Source organism: Ostrinia nubilalis, chromosome Z (assembly GCF_963855985.1).
Source record: "Ostrinia nubilalis chromosome Z, ilOstNubi1.1, whole genome shotgun sequence".
In the NCBI taxonomy this organism is placed as follows: Eukaryota; Metazoa; Arthropoda; class Insecta; order Lepidoptera; family Crambidae; genus Ostrinia; species Ostrinia nubilalis.
Genome location: NC_087119.1, coordinates 14100165 through 14122624, shown reverse-complemented (window position 1 = coordinate 14122624; position 22460 = coordinate 14100165). Strand labels below are relative to the sequence as shown.

Genomic DNA, 22460 nt, shown 5'->3' with positions numbered 1-22460 from the left:
TAACTTTCGACTTAGTTAGAATTTTTTGTAGCACATGCCGGATCAATGCATGATCAATGGGGACTTTTCACATTTCATTCTTAGGCTGAGTTGCATCACCTAACTTTTACCGTAACTGTTACGATAACAGAGTCCCGATTACGGTAACTTTTAACGTTTCCAATCCAGACACGCTTCTCAATTCTGCGATACGATTGGTCAAAACAGCTGACGTACGCTGTTGAACGACCAATCGTATCGCAGAATCGAGAAGCGTGTCTGGATTGTTGACGTTAAAAATTACCGTAATCGGGGCTCTGTGGGTCTAGACAAAGTGCCATTATAATCGCAAACCAGTCGAAAAGTGGTCGAAAAGCCCCTTTTTTGTATGGAATTTGACGGATTCGATTTTCGATTCGATCAAAAAGTGCGTTTTGTCTAGGGGGGCTGTAGGTCTAGACAAAGTGCAAATTATAATCGCAAACCAGTCGCAAAGTGGTCGAAAAGCCCCTTTTTTGTATGGAGATTTGACGGATTCGATTTTCGATTCGATCAAAAAGTGCGTTTTGTCTAGGGGGGCTGGTGTATTTTGTATGGAGTTTGACAGATTTTGGACATTTGTCAAAGTCAAAGTAAGATGGTGCAACCCAGCCTTAGTGGTGCATGGTGGTCCGAACATTCATACCAACTTTCAGCTGTATGCGAATTAATGGAGGGTTCATGTCTAATTTGACTGGACTTTAAATTCATTCATTACACATTACACCATTTATGTGCACTAAACCTTTTTTAACTAAGAAAATTAATAACTGAAGACTAGGCTGTATTGCGTAATAATACCTGTGCCTTAACGGAAAACGGAAAGATTCGAACAAAATAAGCCGTCAAAGTCACTAACGTCATTGTCAACAAAGTTGTCAGTGTCAGCTGTCCTTGCTCGCTCAGTCCCTGTGTAATTTGTGATTCTGTAAACTGACGAGTTTGTGAATGTTCGAACGTATTTTTTATTGCTGAAAAATTGAAAAATAGGAACTCGAGATTAACGTTCTTGTTCATTTGGTACGGCCGCGATCAATAAGTTTGTTGTGGGCGTGATGTAAAAACAGTCCGTCACCTGTTTTGAAACGTTTGTTCATACATATTTATTGCGTGTGTGCCGCTAATTTAATATTCGTAAATAGATAGTTAACGTGTAAAAACTAACACTATCGTGTTGTAATCATGAGTACTGCGGCTAACGGTTCATATAACTTCAAAGTAGTGCTATTGGGCGAAGGATGCGTTGGGAAGACTTCCATACTATTGCGCTACATTGAGGACAAGTTCAATGACAAACATCTCACGACGCTCCAGGTAGGTGGTCTAATTAATTTCGCATATTACGTACATATGCGACTGAGTTGAATGTCGTAACAATAACTATGGCGACGAAACACTAGTTTATGATCAACCTACAGTAGGACTATCACTTACCAGTACCTGCTATTGGAATACAATAACTATCCAGGAAATCTGGCTGGGGTTTTCAAATGAAGAAGTTTTGTCTTATTTCTGAACTTAAGGTCTTTGTCTGGTAATAGCCATTTTGGTGATGGCAGCTTTGTTAATAATAACTGATGTAGCTATTGGTATCTTTAATTTGCTGAAAAACATTTACTTAATATGGATAATGGATATATGCTTAATGGAATTGGACTTCATTTATTAGATAGTTAATACAAACCTATATTTTAAATCAATCTTATTTGATTTTGAATCTATGTCATATCACAGATACTAAGATGAACATATTATAGTAATTGAATACAACAGAGGAATGCAGTGAGGAACTGCAGTTTAAAATGTGTTCTTGCATAATAACAATTATGTTTAATATTAATTTGTGTTCTAGTTATCTCTGTCATTTGAAAATGCATAATAACAATAATGTTTAATATTTATTTGTGTTCTAGTTATCTTTGTCATTTGAAAAACTAAGTACATAGAATGCTTAACACTTCCATGAACAGTGAACTGTTAAACTTGTATTGTGTCTGGGTTACTGTCCGTGAAAGTGTTAATAGTATTTTTGAATCATCAATCATGCAATAATCACAGGTAGATGACAGATAAAAATACTGACTATTCACAACAAAGACTATTGTAGGGGTCTGTATCTACGTCACTAGCTAGTCACTCAATTTACTCTCTATTCCAGGCAACATTTTTAAACAAAAAAATCAACATTAATGGCAAGCGCATAAACTTGTCAATCTGGGATACAGCTGGCCAAGAGAAATTCCATGCTTTGGGTCCGATTTACTATCGAAACTCAAATGGAGCTATACTGGTCTATGATATTACAGATGAAGACTCGTTTGGGAAGGTAGGATCTACTAATAACAGATCATTAATAAAGAAACAGAGCATTTTAGTTATCAACTTATTCATATTTTTATTTTAGGTCAAAAATTGGGTGAAAGAACTGAAAAAAATGCTGGGATCTGACATAGTTCTTGTGATTGCTGGTAATAAAATTGACTTGGAACATGATAGAACTGTACCACTTGAAGAAGCAGAAAGGTAAATAAACTAACCAACTCCTTCAACAAAACTGAATATCCCATAGAACTTTTTTGTCTGTTTGGACCTCTATTTATATAGGAATTAGCTACAAATAGGATAGCTATGGTATAATAAATCTGAAATATTCATGTTTTCTTTCAGTTATGCAACCATGGTAGGTGCGAAGCATTTCTACACATCTGCAAAATTAAATCAAGGTGTAGAAGATCTATTCCTTGAACTAACACGCGAGATGTCAGAAAGGCTTGAACGCAACTCCCAGGCTGATGTGTCCAGGACGTCCAGGGTTCTAGTGGTTGAAGATGAAGCTCCAGCTCAGACGTCGTGCTGTGGTGGTGCTAAACATAACTAATCTCAATTAATATTGATAAAAAGTTATAAAATGGGTATTGTGTTGTATGGAAATTTTAAGCAGGTATATTTTATTAAACTCTTAAATATTAATAACTAGCTGACCCAGCGAACTTTGTTCCGCCTTAATGGCAATAAATGAGCAGACTTTTTTTTTAATTTCGTACGGGATAAAAAGTATCCTATGTCCTTCTCCTGGCTCTGAGCTACCTCCCTGACAATTTTCAGCTAAATCGGTTCAGCCGTTCTTGAGTTATAAGCGGAGTAACTAACACGACTTTCTTTTATACACCGTGTTACTTTGCATTCTTGCCATATTCACAGAGATAAAAGTAGGGACCAATACCTATTATTTAAGATAAACAAGAGACTCCCATAAAGAAAATACACTGAGTTTTTAGTAAATTTAGTTTTGCAGTACAAATTGGAATAAACCAATTTTGTCTCGCACTTTCTACAGGTGCAAGTGGAATAAACCTAGTGGGCGTGGCCTAGTTCTTATTAATCTGTGATGTTTTATGGCTCTAGGTACCAGCCTTTTTATCCAGTCATAATAATTATTTTAAAATACTCTTCAGTTGATTTTAGATTTTTCCTTTCTACTCTCAGTTTCTACTTTACGGGCTTAGGACCGTCAAAAATACGTTATAATTATTAGGCTTTTAATTAATTTATAACATTGTTCCCTATTTTTACAAATTAATAAATTAAGTATGAAATGAAATCACCTTATTCACAATTAATTATTTATTTATGAGTTCCTACTTACAAAGTTTAGGTACTGCGAAGCAAGTGTTCAAAGTGTCCTCCGTTCTGATGAAGGCACAGTTTAGCACGGCGAAGCGTAGGTATTTCGCTTTAGTTTTCGCAACACATAAACGTTTTGTCTCACAGTTTCGCTGAAGCAAACGTTTACACTTTTTATCTCTTCTGCGCATACCAGGTCGTTTCAAGTCACTCCAAAAATAATAGTCCATTGGTGTTAGGTCCGAGGATCGTGGTGGCCAAGCTACTGGACCCCCTCGTCCAATCCACTGTTCACCAAACGTATTATTCGCGCACTTGACGTCCTTATTGTGGGGGAGCACCATCCTGCTGGTAGTAGAGCATTTGGTGTAACGCTAAGGGTACGTCATCAAGCATTTCGTTTAAGACGTCTTGCAGACACTCCAAGCACCATTTTGATTAAATTATTCTTGTTTGAATACACTTCAGTCATTTTTGTATTATTTATAACGTGATTTGCGATTGATGGATTTCTCAGTTTTTTACAAAAGTGTCAAAAAGACATTTTAAAGACAATAGATTGCAATAGATATTTAAAAATACAATAAAAAGTAAAAAAGTCTCCATCGCCATCGCTAACATAAGTGATGTGCATGCGTTACGATAGTTAGTGATGTGTTTAACAGATTGTCGATAAAATAAAATATTCAAAATTAAAAATCAAAATTTTCGGGCATTATTTTTTTACGGATTTGTGTTCAGTATCAGTAATATAGTAACCTGTTTGAATATTTTATTTTATCGACAATCTGTTAAACACATCACTAACTATCGTAACGCATGCACATCACTTATGTTAGCGATGGCGATGGAGACTTTTTTACTTTTTATTGTATTTTTAAATATCTATTGCAATCTATTGTCTTTAAAATGTCTTTTTGACACTTGTAAAAAACTGAGAAATCCATCAATCACAAATCACGTTATAAATAATACAAAAATGTCTGAAGTGTATTCAAACAACGAATAATTTAATCAAAATGGTGCTTGGAGTGTCTGCAAGACGTCTTAGACGAAATGCTTGATGACGTACCCTTAGCGTTACACCAAATGCTCTACTACCAGCAGGATGGTGCTCCCCCACAATAAGGACGTCAAGTGCGCGAATAATACGTTTGGTGAACAATGGATTGGACGAGTGGTCCAGTAGCTTGGCCACCACGATCCTCGGACCTGACACCAATGGATTTTTGGAGTGACTTGAAACGACTGGTATGCGCAGAAGAGATAAACAGTGTAAACGCGTTACATGAAAGGATTGTTTTAGTGAAACTGTGAGCCAAAACGTTTATGTGTTGCGAAAACTAAAGCGAAAAACCTACGCTTCGCCGTGCTAGACTGTGCCTTCATCAGAAAGGAGGACACTTTGAACACTTGCTTCGCAGTACGTAAACTTTGTAAGTAGGAACTTATAAATAAATAATTAATTGTGAATAAGGTGATTTCATTTCATACTTAATTTATTAATTTGTAAAAATAGGGTATAATGTTAAAATCAATTAAAACCCTAATAATTATTACGTATTTTTGACGGTCCTAAGCCCGTAAAGTAGAAAGGAAAATCTGAAATCAACTGAAGAGTACTTAAAATAATTATTATGACTTGATAAAAAGGCTGGTACCCAGAGCCATAAAATTAAGAACTAGGCCACGCCCACTAGGTTTATTCCACTTGCACCTGTAGAACGTGCGAGACAAAATGGGTTTATTCCAATTTGTACTGAAAAACCAAATTTACTAAAATCTTAGTGTACTTTCTTTATGGGAGTCTCTTGTTTATCTTAAATAATAGGTATTGTTCCCTACTTTTATCTCTGTGAATATGGCATGAATGCAAAGTAACACGGTGTATAGATTCTTTTATATATATAGATAATGAGATTGAGAAGAATCTTCCATTGTGAGCAAGTAAGAAGATCAGCTTCAATTAAGATCTAAAGATGAGCTGATTCATATTTATCTACACATAATTATGATTATGCTTCACTCTTAATGGAAATATTCTCTATTTTAATAGGTTTAATTTAAGTCATTTTTGCTTATATAAATTTATATTCATTTGTTATTATGAAGATTACTAAAATTATTTGATAGAATGAGAAATTCAGACATCTTTAGTCATTGCCAAAATATTGTTTTAGAGACTATAATAATCTTCGTTTTTCTTCTAAGATAAGATAAAACTACAATATTTTTTGTTATCTCAAATTACAATTTCATGTTAAGCTTCAGCATTATCAAGATTTCTTTGTCTTCTGTGTAGGTGTCGCTTTGTCAAATAGCTTACAGTTTATAAAATATCATATTTAATTAGTGAACCAAAGATAATTATGTTATAAATTTATTGATCCACTCATAAAATATATTGTATATCTAACAGCATTGATATCGCCATATTTATTGAATTTTAATTTTATCTTATGTTATTAAGAATAACTATAGTAGTTGAAACACTACATCATGTTTGACATAGAAAGAATGATAAAGTGCACTGTGTCTGCTGCGTTAGCTGTAATGGTTTATTACATCATATTTTGATTACTAAGTAGGCTGATTTTTAGTTGGCCGATAGTTGTGCCCGATATTAAATTGTATGAAGAATCGGCCAAATCGAATCGGCGTAGTGTGCGCACTCCCATACATGCCCATACTGATCAACTGCCCGACTAAACTATCGGCCGACGAAAAATCAACGGTGTGCGCCTACTCTAAATCGTGCCTGAAAATGGCGCCTATGCCTACCGCCACAGTTGCTGTACTGTACAGTAAAAGTCTGGCTGAAGACTACTTCCAAATTATTGAACAATGACAATAATATTGAATATTTGCGTATCTACCTACCCAATGCTTTGGTTTGTGATAATTGAGAATTATCTGATGTTTTTAGACTTAGTGGGTACTTCTTTGTACCTGACAGCATTTTTTTTTACACAATAGAAGCTTTTCTTTAGCAATTGGTCAGTGTATAAAATACATTGTTTTCTTTATTCTTCTACATTTCACTTCTGTACTTTAGTTTTAAGTAGTATGTAAGTAATAGCTTCGAACATTCGTGTCTGAACAAATGAATAGATAGGTGTTATATTTTTTAGCTAGGTCTAATAAAGATTATTCTCATGGATTTAAAAAATGTAAAGTCCATTCCATGGTGTTACTTTTGGCAAATTTGTCTTATTCTGTTATACATTTTATTGCCATTGTCTACCAATAACTTACATGCCAATATCAAAATTATTTTTTACTAAAATAACTGTAAATTACTCTGCATCATTAATGTTTAATTAGATCGCCATTGTTTTTTATTTACCCGCCAAATGGTTATAAAAATTTTTACTATTTCATTATTTAGTTACGTATAAAAATGTACCTTCATGAATGAAATTGCTGTGGCTTACCATATTTATATTTTAAAAGCATACTTAATAGAGATATAATAACTATTTATTTATATAGAATTGATGTATTTTAATAATAAGATGTATTTAAATATATTGTTGTCAAGGTGCATTTGCAAATAAAACAACGTGTACCATGACAGATGTATCTAATTTAACTACAAGTAAATAACAAATCCGTAACAATTAACATTATTTTTGATGATTAAAACTAACAGGAAAATTCATATGCTAACTTAATGTCCTTTCATTACTTTCAATCAATAAGCATTCATGACGATTTTGTAGGTCACTAACAAGAAATATATTTTATATTCCAATCGGAATAATTTATTTATTATTTTTCATGTTGGACCTACAAACTTAACTAAATAAGTCGTTCGATGGTACCGTAGTCATTTGTCTTGTCTTTTGATGTTAAATAAAGATTTTGACAACATTTACTTTTTTCTTTATCCAGACCACCGATCGCAATCAATATAGGTATTTAACTTTTCCCTAAAAGCAAATCCATAAACAAAGATGAAACCAATTCCTCCCAGTCCCAACATCTTTAGATTACACTATACACTGAAAATGCACATTTTTAGTTTCATTCTTAAATATATGATTATTTGTGCTCATAACTACATCCTAATGAACAATAAGAACTGTGAGCATGTTTGTTTTCCTTGCTCATTAGTTTATAATTCAGAATGTTAAAATTAAGTTACTGTGGAGATTGTTACTATTAGAAATCCACCGAACACAATCTTTAGTTAAAGTTTGGAACTACATAATTTCTGAAATATGACTACCTAAATTGGTTAACATTACCCAGTTTTATCGAAAATAATTCACAACAACATCCATTTATATTACTTTAATATTCGATAAAATGTACCATATAGTGTAAGTATAAAGACTTTCTTTCTAGAAAGAAATTTGTATAAACTTTATGTAAAAACATGAAGTTAAAAGCTTTCAAAACGTCATTGTTTAAATGCTTTATTACAAGAGGAGTTTGTACCTAAGTTAGTTGAATGAGTAGGAATGCAGATAGCCTTTTGAGCTTTTGTGAAGCAGCATATATAGACGGCGAGCAGTCTTTGTGCTTTTTATCGTTTCTGTCGATTATTCGTTTCAGAACGTGTTAATAATACGACAATACAAAAAGTCTTTTAGATAGATGATTCACCTAACCTTAATAAATGTATTATATTGACAGTCCGAGACTTTCTAATATTACACACTGTACAATAATATTAATTTTATTTGACTGCTTATCATTTTTACAAATTTAGCAAAAGGGAACGTAAGTTAACTCTTATTTCTTTTGTGATAAATATCGCAGTATTTCCATGTCACGATCAGTTAACGCAATAAACTTTGGTAGTTTTGTAATAGTGAAATCGTATATAATTTTGTTATTACTATCACAGTTCATATTATTGCCATTATCGTTTGAATATATCGCTTCTGCAAATGATGGTGCATTATTTGGGTGTAGATGTCACTTTTCCGTCTCCATTTCTTTCTGGGACGACTTCTTTTTGGATGCAGATTTTGATTTGACGGCAGCGTCTTCTTTTGAGGGCAGTTCTGTGATTGTCGCCTTCTGATGAACTTCGGGCTTGTCGTCTAACGGTGGCAAATCTAAAAGGTACGGCATCATACTGCGGGACTTTTCTTCAGCCGACAGCCACTCCATCTATAAAGGTTAAAATAATGATTGCAGTTGTAACTATTTTTAGTGATTATCAACAACTTATGAGGTTTAACCTTTTGGAATAGAGTATTGTTTATTAGAAGGCAACAACAGTGACAGTTATTTTATACTGTAACATAGACATTGGTTGAATTGAACTGACCTTTTGACGATGATCCCTCACAGCGTCGTCGCAGATGTCAATGCACATCTGTTCGGTGAGGCGTCCGTCGTCGGAGGCGTAGGCGGCCGCTTGCCACGCCACGCCCAGCTTGGACAGCGCTCGCCCAGACATGCCGGCGGTCCGCGCAGCCAGCACTGAACACAACGCGCCGTAATCGAACTGATCAACGCTCAGACGCCTGGAAAAACATACATAATGATGTATCATAACCATTATAAACATACAATATGCATAAGAGTGCTCTGTGACAAAATAATTCATTTATTTCTTGTTAGTAGACTTAGGCTGGGTTGCACTTGCACCATCTTCCTTTAACTAATATCAAAAATCTCTCATAAATACAAAAAACATCGGTTATCGTTATAGTTACGGTCAAAGTTCAAAATTAAAAATGTCGTTAAAGTTAACCTAAAAATGTCCCAACACTGCCATTGCTTCGGGACAATAATATAGGTCAATGCTCAGAAACAGCGCAAGAAACTCAGTCACTATTGTCAGTATACATAATTATTATTAACAATCACCTTTTTCCCTCGGATGCAGGCTGCAGAACAAACTTGTCGAAGTACAAACGGATGAGACGCTCTCGCTCCTCGAGGCCAGGCAAACCGAATTCAATCATCTTATCCAAACGATCGTTTATGGCGGAATCGAACTGTTGAGGCGTGTTGGAAGCCAGCACCAACATGATACGGTTGCTTTGATCCGAAGTGCGATACAAAAATGCGTTTAGAGCTGCTCTCAAGTCCTCACTGATTCTTTCCGAGGAACGCTTTCTCAAAAATGCATCAGCTTCATCAATGAACAGAAGTACTCCTACAAAAATATCAGATTATTACAGAAAAACTGCAAAGAAACTAGATCTCAGAACAAACATTATAAAATGTTTTATTCTTATAATAACAATTACCTTTCCGACTGGTGTTTGCCCAATCAAATACTTTGTGAATAGCAGCCACAGCATCTTTACCCATTGGAGCGACATCACCTCCAGTAAGAATAGCATAATCCATTCCAGAATGTTTGGCCAGTTTCTGCAATAAAAATTTCCATATTACAACTACCTACTAATATTCATAATACATAGTAAAATATAAAATAATAATAATATGAATAAAAGGTGCATCATACCTTCGAGAATAAAGTTTTACCAGTTCCAGGAGGCCCATACATAAGCAAGTTTCTGTAAAATCCTTTGTTCAAACGAGTGTTCTTTGTTGCAATGGCTATGTCTCTCAACTTGTTCTCCAGTGTTGGTGCAAGGACCACACCCGTCAGGGCATCTGATGGCTTTTTGAAACTTGCAATAGCTTTGGCCACTGTTAGTATTGGGTGCTTGAGCGCCTCCAATATTGAGAATCTTGATGTTTCATTTACAAGGGTGGGTTTTCCTGCAAATAATGGTTAAATTAAAAATGTCTTTATTTAAATTCAAGGATATTTCCATCACCAGGCTCGATCTCAGATGTAGTAGATGATTAATTTAAACGATAAAGTGTCTGGTAATTACCAATTCTAGCTTCAATAAATCTTGCAGTCACCGATGTGGCGCCCTTAGCGGTGTAAACTCCAAGAGCAAGAAGGGATAATCCTCCGGCAGCAGCTAATGTCTTATCCCAGTCAGTAACTAGTGCATTTAGACCAGTGCCAACCACACTGCCAGCAGTTCTAACAAATAATCATAAATTAAGTCTCTAATTTGCAGATTTTAAAGCTTATTCATGAAAACCAAAAAAAGTACACAATTTTTTAGATCTACATCAGTTCCGATTTGATGATACTGTAAAATAGTACTTACTTTATACTTTCCAGTATTGTAGTTCTGTTTTCAGCTGCTTTCAATCTTATTTGTTCTAGCGTGATGTCGCGGTTTTCTCTTTCAGCTTTGGCGCGAGCCTTTGCCTCAGCTTCAATGGTTTTCAATTTGTTCTTCTCACGCAGTTCCATTTCGTGTTCAATTGTGGCTCGCCGCAAAGCTTCTTGTTTAGCGACACTTTCTTCTTGCCTAAAAATATGGAAATATTAAAAACATTGACATAATCCTTGATGAAACTTTCATACAAATATTTATGATACTAAACAAAATATTAGAAAAAAGAATACTTGCTTTCTCAAAATTTCTTCCTGAGACTTTTGTTGTTGAACCAACTGTTCTTCGTATCTCTTCTTAGCTAGCTGATCTTGATATTGAGCTCTCATTTGATGTTGTTTTGTTTCTTCCTGGAATAAACATTTACTGATGAACTACTACTGAACAGACATTATACGTGAAAAATAATAATGAAAGATCAGCATGGACTGTACCTGCAAAGTTTTACGCCTCTCCTCATAATCAATCTTTTTCTGATCCATTTTAGCATGTTCAATGGCAGCTTCATATTCTTTAATTTTAGCCATTTGCTCTTGCTGTTTTGTTGCTTCTTGCAATTTGCTAAGTTCCAATGCATCTTTGGCATGTCCTACAAACAAGATGTAAATGATGTGTCATAAAATAAAATTATAGAAATTACCAGCTGAGATAAAGGTTCATCATCACATGTCTTTTTTTGCATAAATAGAAAAGATTTTACATTATAAAATATGGTCAAATCAAAATAGAGCACTTCTATAAAATAACATCCATTACAGTAAGTTGGTTAAAGGTTATTTGTGAACACATAATTAAGGCTGGGTTGCACCAACTTACTTTAACTGTAACTTTAAAAATAACCAGTGTTTTCTGTATGGAGTTTTGAGTATGTAAAATGCTAATCAGTAAAATCTATGTTGTATAAATTTAACAAGCTTTCTTTTGTGGCTAGCGTAATTAAATCTAATACTGGAAAAAATTATACAGACTTGTTGGGCAAAAAAATTATACGGAATCGCAAATTACGCAAACACTAACACCTGGTAGTAACTCTTAAGTGTTTGGGAATCAAGACAGTACAATCAAGCATTTATAGTTTTTCGTAGACAATCAATGAAAATCAAATAAATGTACTTTGATCCCTAGATGTTTAGATGGATTTCATTCACAGGAATACAGTACAATAACTCTAAATACATTTCTATACTGCAAATTGAACAGCCTATTAACAGATTGGATGAAAATCTCACAGTAATACTGTAGCACATGCAGAGTTTATAAAATACAAAGAGTGCCGCTTAGCTTTGTAATGTACTTAAACACAGGAATTTTTAACAAACAGGGACATAAGTTTTAACTGTACTGATAAGCAGATATAATTCAGTGGCACAGCTATCGTAGTGTGTCAAATAGGCAAGGGCGTCTAAAATTATAAGGAGCATTCGTCAAAACGTGCAATAAGCATGCTGACAATTGAGTTATTCACAACGTTGAAGTCAATTTTATGTTTCCAAAACTGAAATATACAAGTAAAGTAAGTAAAATAATTCGAATTGCAATATGCACGATGTTTCTTAGAGGTTATGTGATCGCATTATGCAATACTAAAAAAGGTTACGATTTGAAGTTATTTCCATACTTACTTGATTTCTCCAGTTCTCTAGCAGCTTGAGCGGCTCTTTCTAGAGCACTTGAGTCAAACCGATAAGCCTCCATCGCTTTTTTCTCAGATTTAGTGAGTGTAACTGGAGGCGCGGCTGCGCCTCCGCTATCTCCTGGGGCATCATCAGCAGGAGGCTGAGGAGGTTTTGTACTGTACCCGAATAACCAAGACATAATTATAAGATAAGGTTTAATTCATGAAATAACTCTAAAATAATTTAAATCAGTTTTTCAAGATCTAGTTCCACAAACCGCCTGAAACTGACGTTTTCTTGACCATAGATAGCAAAGAGCATAAAAGAGTAAGAGACGGCACTCCATAGATATTTTTTGAGCTCACGCACACATATGCATTTTAGAGAACGACCCGCAAATCTTTACCAACCGCACAAACTACAGGCGGAGCTACCAACATAATGCCTTATTTTCTGACAGTATTAGTGACGTTCGTAATAACTTATCGATTATCGATACTTTGCTAGGGTTGTAATTGCATATCGATATCTAGTATAGGAACCTTCAATATTTTAATGATTACTATTTTTATTTTATACTATGTGTAAGTAAAACGAAGTTTTGTAACGTAAATTATTTATTTCGAAATAAAATAGGTATATTACAATAAGTATTGAACATGACATAGCAGTTGTAGGCATGAGGAATTATTGAAAATTATAACAAAGTACAGAAATGATAATTTTGTAAACTTTTATTTTCACAACTTTTTCTAAGAAAAAATAGGATTTTTATTTATAAACATCTTTAATTTTCTTATCAGCTGATCGAACCTCAGCCCTAAGATTACTTTTCAATGCTTTGTTGCTGTGCTTTTTTACTTTTGTCAGCAAAATTGTTTTCACTTTTTATGAAGCTGTCATTAATGATTTTACAACTTTTTCTTAGAAAAAGGTAACTTAATATTTTAAACATCTTATCATAAATTTCTTTATTATGTTGTTGACATTTAAACCAACTAAAATTACAATTTGTACTCAACATTAAGAAAATGAATTTTCCAACATTTTCCATATATATCTGGTCGGCAATATGGTCATGATAAAATTGTTTAGCTTCATTTACGGTGGTACATAATTGAATTGTTGGATAAACGAGACTTTTTTTATCATGCCACCATTCGCGAAGAGATATATATGCATACAAATCATTGTCAACAGGAGTTTTCACGCTCAAACACTCTTCACAAATTAAACAAGAACTGTTCTGTAATAGTTTGGCAGCTAAATACCCGCTTACATATACTACTGGTTGGTTTTCAAGGCTACACAAATTTTCAATGGGCTGTTCTAAGTTTTCAGGGTCCGGGATAGACAACACAGGATAAAATTCAGTGTCTGTGGAATCTTGAACATTAATTTTTATTTCTGTTGTTTTTAAATTAGTTTTTAAAATGTCTTTATATTCCAGCATATGTTTATTGTTGTCTGCTTCACAATTAGCACTTCTGCTATGAGGCACTTTCAGCCCAGTAACCATGCTTGTTTTAAGCGCTGCAGTAAAGTGCGTGATAGTGGGATTTCTATTGGTTACACTGTGTTGCCTAATGATTCCAAATAAGTTTTCCAGAGAGTCTTGGTTAAACTGTCTAAGGTTCATATATTTAAACCCTTCATTCTTTAACTTTTCCCAAATATCGTTTAAGGATTTGATAGATATTTGATATCCCTTTACGCATTTAACATTTTTTAGTATCGTGTTTTCTGCTGTTATAAATTTTATGGTTTTTAACTTATCAGTATAAAAGGTCCAAGACTCAATGTGATTACTTGATGTGGAAACATTTTCCCGGATCCCTTTCTTTACGTCATTTAAAGATGATGGACCATTTGTACAATCAAATAGTTTATCTAACTGTTCAATCACAAATGCTGTATCATTGCAATCAGAAACTTCTTTCCATGCCATCATTTTTAAAATAGCTGCCACGGTATTACTCAGAGCATGCGCAGCATACTTCACCCTCATCTTAGTTTTGAATGTTGGATTTACAATGGTACTATTCAGTTTTTTAAAATTTAAAAAAATTCTGTTGTGTTCTTCTGCAACTACCAAATGCCTCCATTGTGCAATTTTTCCATCGAAAGACATATTTCCACTTTTAAAGAAATTGTTTCGTAATGATTTGAACAAGTGAGGGATGTCATAGATTATAAAAATTTTGTCATTATTTACAGAGAAAAAGTTGCTATCTATGCCTTGTCCACAGTTTCTTTTTAACATGTTAAGAGCTCCTATATTTGTAGATCCCTGATCACAAACTGTTGTTAGAACCATAAATCCGATTTCTTTTAATTTTTTGATGATGTCCGATATAATTTTTGCCAGTTTTGCTGTTGATATTGTGCCTTCCACAAAATAGTGCGCAATATATTGCTTGTATTTATGTTTAGCACCCTGTATCATAAACACTAACGCATGGTCTGCAATTTTCTTTTCTCGTCCCATGTTCTCGCCCTCTCCATAATCCACGTAGCCATCCACTTTATCAGCAATTTCGTTATAAATTATCCGTTTCTTTAACGCCATCTCGTCAAATATTAACGAGCAATATTTATTTTCCTTTGGCATACTTGATGCTTTTGCCTCTAACATATCAATTATATTTTTATTTATACCAGGCTCCATTGGTATATTTTTTAAAATCCTTTGGAGCGTTTTAGTGCTTGGTAGCGTAAACAGCTTTTGCATATAGCGGTATGCTTTAGGGGACCGTTTAAATATAGCCAAAGCATATATTTTGTTGGCTAAAGTCCACCTTTTTCCTTGTGACTTTTTTTTGTTATTCTGCACTACATCCTTTACTAACGATGTCAGCACTTCCGAATCTAACTTGTCTAAATTCACTCTTGACTTCGCTATATTCCTTATTGTTTTTTTTTGCATTTTGTAACTGTCGCCAAAGCCTCTTCTCTTTAATTGTAAATGTTGATGAAGTGTCTGTAATAAAAACATTTCCATTAGTAAAAAAAACAACATTAAAGCAAATTGAATTGAATATTGGTTAATTAATCAGCAATTTTACTTAGTTTTTTAAATTAGGTATGTTTTATCTTACCTTTCATTTCAATGTTTTTCTTAGGTCTTTTATAACTGTGGACTAATATTTCTGCCTGTGCATCTTGATGGCAAATGTTTTTATCATCTGAAATATTATAAATATGCAAATTAGTTTAAAATTTATTTTGTTGTTTTATGAAACATATTATTTCCAAATCAATCAATCATTATCAAGTTTTAAAAAAATGCAAAGACAGGATAATGATAGCTCTTCTCATAAAATATGAAGCGTGGGCCCACCTTCAATAACAATGACATAATATTAAATTAAAGGCATTTAGAGGTTTTAATGTTCTGCATTCTGGATGCGGTCTGCGGGTATGTCAAGACAATCTGTAAGTGATCGTGATAAGGCAATCAGTCACGTGTGCTTTGCGTTCTTTGTTCGTATCCGCACGGTCAAATCGCATTAATATAAAATGTACAGAAACCTAGAATGTTGTACATATAAGTTCATTTTGACCTGACTGCAGACTGCAGAACGCATCCAGGGTGGCATTCTTTAGTTTGAGGGAAGGCATATTTTAGAAGGTAAATAATTAGTTTGTACACTTACCATGAGTAATGGGTTTATAGGTCATATGTTCTGGTGCATTGGAAGTAGAAGGAAGAGGTTCAAAAGTTGTTTTCGCAGAAATACCAGAATCTGGTATATCCACAGCTCCCAAACATGTTGAATTTAGTTGTTTGGTTGTAGTTGTAAGGGGAACTGAAAGCAGATAATGAAATGTGAATTGGGTAATAAAATGTCATGTTCTTACCCAACTTTAGGGTACAATCAGTCTAGTACATGTCTTGCTCACATTAAAAATTACTAGCTTATAAATATTATTAAACTAGCTGACCTGGCTAATTAATGTAGATTGCCTAAAATTTTTCAAATTGGTCCGGTACTTTTTTTGAAGAATTTGTATTACACAAATTACTAAAGTCCCTCTAACTCAACACACATTCTAAGCTAAATTGTGTTACGAGTGGGTTTACTACAATATTCAAGCTGTGGGGTTCTAACCCGCACTTTAGGCTATCTTGGCTTCGAGTTACGGAGCTGATCAAATACAAACAAACAATTAAATATTTCCTTTTTATATTATTAGTATAATTTTAGATAAACATACCTCGTTCAACTGGATTTGACTTCTTTGGAATGCAATATGAATGATCATAAAGAACTGTAACAAAGTATAGATATAATTAATAATTGAAATTATATATTATTTATTGATAAGCATACAACACATGTTTGTGGTTACAAAGAAAGAACCTTGTTAAATTGCATTCGGTTGGTTTGTTTTGGAAACCAAAGAAAATTAATTAAGACATCTAAATAATTCAGAAAAATAGATAGATAGTAAATTAAATTTAAAAAAAATAATTGAAGTCATCATCATACCTGTCTTGAGGTTTTCTTTATTGGAGTCTTTTACATGAAGAGGAAACTCTGTCAAAACTTCATCTGGCAAGATGGGATTGCTCAATTCCAGTGTTGGAATAGCTGAGTTCTTCAGCCGAGTTCCTTTGGCATTGAAGGATTCAGGAGTGAAGTGCCCACCACAAACAAACTTCAGTTGGTGTAACTTTTCAATAGGCACATATGCTAAGTCTTCTATGCCAGCATTTTTAACCCACATTCGACAACTGAAATAAGAAATACCTATTAGAAAAGAAAAAGAATAACAAACTGAAATTTATTCATCAACTAATTTCTTTTAGTATTGTTATGCAATTCATTTTCAGAGTACGAAACAAAATACTGAAATTAAAAATTGGTTATGGTTATTTACTGTATGATTAAAAATATTAATCCCAGCCTTTAAGTTTACACAATCAGTAAAATTATCTTGTAATAAATGAGTGTTATTAGAAACTTACCGGTCAGAATCCAGAGGAAACCTACTCAAAAGTAAGGGTGATCCACCACGACTTCGCCTCTTATTACAAATAACGCACTTCTTGTTGTTTCTACTCTCCATTATCAGTAGAAGCCTAAAATGAAATAGGTATTAATTAAACAAAGCCTATAATTTCTCTCCAACCAGTGTCAATGCCCTGGTTCATGCATTTACCAGTTTTGAAAGTACATTTACATTTTCATCACATAGGGTTGTTTTTAATGAAAAATAGATTTGTAATAGATCTAATATTTCAAGTAAGTAGATAACATACCCATTAAACAGAAAAGTAAATAAGAGTTTAAACTTCTGTAGAAGTTGAAACACAGCTTATTTAAAAGAGTCTCTATCTCACAAAAAACATAACACTGAACAGCAAACTTTATCACGCCCGATACGGAGGAACTTAATCAACTCAACGTAAACGACAGAAAAGTTTATTTACAGTAATATTGCACCAAATCTGAGAAAATAACTTCACACGAATCAATTCGCCGGTTAAAAACTCAAACTCAATTGACAGACATTTTTTTTCATTTGTCAAACTAACAATACTACCAACATAAGGACACTAACAATTATTTTTAGTATGGTGGTATTGATCCGCGGGTTCCCCTGCTATAGTGAAATCAATCCAAAATGCACTTTATTGCTTAAGGGATAAGGTTGTATATCAATTGCTACATATAGAGACTAGTTTTTGTATGAGAAGTGTCTACCCACTGATAGATAGACTAATCAGATATTGCATAGACAATAAATACATTCATCTATAGTCTTTGGTCAGCCATCTTTAATCGAGTTCTCGATTATGTATGCACACAAATATTTTCGCCACAATACCGTCCCAGCTAAAAAAGTGTATGTCTCCAGTGGGTCTAGACAAAGTGCAATTATAATCGCAAACCAGTCGAAAAGTGGTCGAAAAGCCCCTTTTTTGTATGGAATTTGACGGATTCGATTTTCGATTCGATCAAAAAGTGCGTTTTGTCTAGGGGGGCAGCTCCCTCATGAGCCCTTGAGAAATTCTAAGCATGCCATATTTTGAAGCTTATTTTACAGAAATCGAACGTGCGTGAATCATTGCGATTCAAAATACAAATAAAATAATACGAAAGCGAAGCTATATTCATTGGTCAACTGGTAGAGAATGCCATAAGTTTGCATTGGCATATTATGTTCGCAATGTTAAGTCGTAAAAAATAAATCTTAATATAGCCTGACCAGTGGGTCTAGACAAAGTGCAATTATAATCGCAAACCAGTCGAAAAGTGGTCGAAAAGCCCCTTTTTTGTATGGAATTTGACGGATTCGATTTTCGATTCGATCAAAAAGTGCGTTTTGTCTAGGGGGGCAGGAACATAAAAACCCTGGCATAGAGGCGCGTCAATTGCATTTGATAGTGCAACACTGAGTACAGTCGTACCTGTGTTAAATTAATAGGCTAACTTTATGTATCAGAATTCAGGATTACGGGCTAATTTGATATTTTCATAAATTAACGAAAAAATATTATTATAGGTAACCTGATTTAAATAAATTAAATGAAACCATCAATCGAGCTAGTAGAATTTAATTTATTATTCATCAATAATCAAATTCAGAACTTGAATATTCAACTGCAATGTCTGCTCATGAACGCTTCAAACTCGGTACTTCTTTCCCAATCCCATAAAATTCAACACTTAGAAAGTGACAAAAAATTTTAAAATAGGTAGTTGAAACAAACCACAGCTAATTTTCATAGTGGACTGTACTATACGATAAACATGTCAGTCAATTTGACAACCTTTGTCGGAAACATTATTCAATGAAAATATTGTCCGAACCCTTAGTATTTCTCTTCGACAAATACTTTAACACATTGTGAACCACTTTTCTTTCACGACTATAAAAATATTTTAGCAATTTAATTCATAAAACCAATTGCGCACATTTAAAATAAAGTTTGTTTACACTTTGACAGCAATAGACTGACATGCAAGGTGACATGTCAATGAAGTTTTCAGTTATAGTTCCAAAATACTGGACTGTCCTGTCGATGACATTGACAGTGGGGCGCCACCGTCAATACCGGATCGCTGGTTCAGATTTTTGCCATGTTGGAAACCATATAGTTGAACGATGGTAGCGCCCCCCTGTCATTGAGTTTGGTGGGACAGTTCAGCGTGGGTCATCTATACTGTTGCCATTAAAAGAAATTAGTACCATTAGTTTTCCGCAACATGGCGAGGGTTTTTATGTTCCTGGTCAGGCTATAACTGGTATTTTCAACCGACTTCAAAAAAGGAGGAGGTTCTCAATTCGACCCGTATGTTTTTTTTTTTTTTTTTTTTTTTTTTTTTCTATGTTTGTTACGCGATAACTCCGCCAATTATGAACCGATTTGAACAAATCTTTTTTCGGCGTATAGGTAATACCTCAAGGGTGGTCCCATTTAAATTTAATAATAAAAAAAACAACCCCCAAGGGTGGAAAATTGGGGATGAACTTTTTTATACGCAATATCTCCGCCGATTATAAACCAATTTGAACGATTCTTTTTTTGTTGAATAGGTATTATCAAAAGGGTGGTTTCATGCGAATTTGAAGAAAATATTTCACCCCCAAGGGTGGAAAATTGGGGATGAACTTTTTTATACACAATATCTCCGCCGATTATGAACTAATTTTTTTTGGTCTCAGTGTACTGCCTACCTTCAGTGGTAACATCAAGGTAATAATTAATTAACTAAAAAGCAAGAAATAAGTAAAATTTTATAAAAAAAAATAAAACCGACTCCAAAAAACCTACACTAAAACGTAGAAAAATAATTACTAATTACCTACTTATTTATTAGGACGAATTATTAATATTTATGTAGGTATACCATGATTGATACTTTTGGAGTCGGTGCAGGCAAACTTTACATGTTTCATAATCTTGGAGTCGGTTTTATTTTTTTTTATAAAATTTTACTTATGTTGCAGTAAACATTTTGAGTTACAAGAACATTAGTGAACTGTGTATATTTGTGTCGTAATAACATCAAACAACTGTTTTGCCAAACATTTTCAAAGATTTAGGATCATAAGTTAAAAACCGTTATTTTAAATCTGTAAACAAGCTGTACTGCATTTAGTCCAGTCAATGAATGCCTTAACGACGGTGTAGAGAGAAATCCGTGGAACACAATTTCTGACCTCGGGACTTTATTTAGCCTAGTTAGGTGGTGAACATAGCAAAAGTCCCCGCCCTTAGCCCTTGAGCCGGCGGGGAGAGGGGGGTTTAAAGGTACCACTTTTCGGTTTTTCGCTTAATCCTCGGAAACTATGCGTCCTAGTGACATGACTACTATGAACCAAAAAAGGCTTATTCAATTTGCTACAGGTGAGACCGTCAAGTTTTTCTATATCTTGTATAGTTTTTGCGGCATCTGCTCTAGAAGGTCTGTAAAATTGGAAATTTTATTGTTGTCTTACATGTTCCTTTCAGGAGAAAATCGACTAAATCAACATTGAGCAAACACTATAGACATGCGGGAGCATGTTAAGCCTAGTTCCATGGAGGGGACTGCACCGTGCGTATATTTAGACGAACCAATTAGAGCCACTTTTGACTCCTCATCATTCAAAAACTACTGTGCATTAACACTTCAAATTTGGCTCATGTATTGAGACTTGCAAGATATACATCAGCTTCAAATTTCATAAATATACCTCAAACGGTTATTTAGGTATTGACGTTCAAAAATCGATATTTAGAGCACTAATATCTATCTTTCACATGTGAAATGTTAAAATTTACTGGTTTTTTATTTGTTCCTTTGTATTTACATAACTACCTTTCTGGATGCCAAATTTGAACCTTCGAGGTCATCTGGAAGTGGTTAGAATTTGGTCTATAGGTCGGACATGTAGATTTTTGGACGTCAATATCTAAAGAACCGTTTAAGGCATATTTATGAAATTTGAAACTGATGTATATCTTGCAAGTCTCAACACATGAGCCAAATTTGAAGTGTTAATGCACAGTAGTTTTTGAGTGATGAGGAGTCAAAAGTGGCTCAAAGTGATTCGTCTAAATATACGCACGGTGTAGTCCCCTCGCAGGAACTAGGCTTAACATGCTCCCGCATGTCTAGAATGATTGCTCAATGTTGATTTAGTCGATTTTCTCCTGATGGGTTGGGAACATGTAAGACAAAAATAAAATTTCCAATATTACAGACCTTCTAGAGCAGATGCCGCGAAAACTATACAATTTATAGAAAAACTTGTCCGTCTCACCTGTAGTAAATTGAATATGCTTTTTTTGGTTCAAAGTAGTCATGTCACTAGGACGCATAGTTTCCGAGGATTAAGCGAAAAACCGAAAAGTGGCACCTTTAAACCCCCCTCTCCCCGCCGGCTCAAGGGCTAAGGGCGGGGACTTTTGCTATGTTCACCTCCTAACTAGTCTAAATAAAGTCCTGAAGTCAGAAATTGTGTTCTACAGTTTTCCATCTATAATGCTTTATTGACTGGACTAATTGGGAACATTAAACTGAATTTAGTCACTAAAAGACTAGTAGCGCCATCTGTTACTGAGTAGAGAAAGTGAAAAAGCAGAAAACTCTCACTGCCATCTAGCGGTTGGAAGAATAGGCATTTAATTACTACTTACCATCGATAGAGGTCGTTAAGAGTATCATCGACAGAAAATGGCTTCAACTAAAACTGAAAATTACGGTCCTTGCGCTGCCTGCCTTCAAATCATATCATCTCGCCAATTTTTGAAATGCTGTCTATGCTCAAAAAAGTATGACATCATATGCGTCAACGTAAGTGAGCAGCGCTTTTACAACACCATGACCAAACAACACAAAGATAATTGGAAATGTGACGAATGCAAAAATAAAATGCCTAAAAAGGACAACAGCAAAACCCCCATAAAACCAGAGGTCTCCAACGTCAACACACGAAGGCGCATGAACGCGGGCGGGACCACCGGCTGCTTCACCATCAAGCCTGCTCTTTGATCAAGCCCTCCCCCACTCCGTGCGGCAGAGGGCGC

At 34.4% G+C, this 22460-nt stretch overlaps 3 protein-coding genes across 4 annotated transcripts; 1 reads left to right on the top strand and 2 right to left on the bottom strand.

The window, feature by feature from the left end:
- Nucleotides 1–890: 890 nt before the first annotated feature.
- Nucleotides 891–3389, top strand: LOC135086616 (ras-related protein Rab-21). The gene is made up of 4 exons (XM_063981366.1): nt 891–1332; nt 2177–2344; nt 2423–2541; nt 2686–3389. The coding sequence occupies exons 1-4, from the start codon at nt 1201–1203 to the stop codon at nt 2894–2896; spliced, it is 630 nt and encodes a 209-aa protein (XP_063837436.1). The 5' UTR covers nt 891–1200; the 3' UTR covers nt 2897–3389.
- Nucleotides 3390–7208: 3819 nt separating this feature from the next.
- LOC135086615 (ATPase family AAA domain-containing protein 3A homolog) lies at nt 7209–12753 on the bottom strand. The gene is made up of 10 exons (XM_063981364.1): nt 12440–12753; nt 11252–11406; nt 11055–11167; nt 10746–10952; nt 10458–10615; nt 10079–10338; nt 9858–9981; nt 9472–9763; nt 8927–9125; nt 7209–8766 (listed from the first exon to the last, which is right to left on the bottom strand). The coding sequence occupies exons 1-10, from the start codon at nt 12630–12632 to the stop codon at nt 8569–8571; spliced, it is 1899 nt and encodes a 632-aa protein (XP_063837434.1). The 5' UTR covers nt 12633–12753; the 3' UTR covers nt 7209–8568.
- Nucleotides 12754–15240: 2487 nt separating this feature from the next.
- LOC135086487 (THAP domain-containing protein 5-like) lies at nt 15241–18148 on the bottom strand. 2 transcript variants are annotated; one of them, XM_063981213.1, is made up of 7 exons: nt 17700–18148; nt 17406–17519; nt 16927–17171; nt 16652–16705; nt 16090–16242; nt 15532–15618; nt 15241–15413 (listed from the first exon to the last, which is right to left on the bottom strand). In XM_063981213.1, the coding sequence occupies exons 2-7, from the start codon at nt 17504–17506 to the stop codon at nt 15256–15258; spliced, it is 798 nt and encodes a 265-aa protein (XP_063837283.1). In that variant the 5' UTR covers nt 17507–17519; nt 17700–18148; the 3' UTR covers nt 15241–15255. The 2 variants fall into 2 exon arrangements, with proteins under 2 accessions (XP_063837283.1, XP_063837282.1); XM_063981212.1 differs by having other exon boundaries at nt 17406–18148.
- Between the last annotated feature and the right edge of the window lie 4312 nt (nt 18149–22460).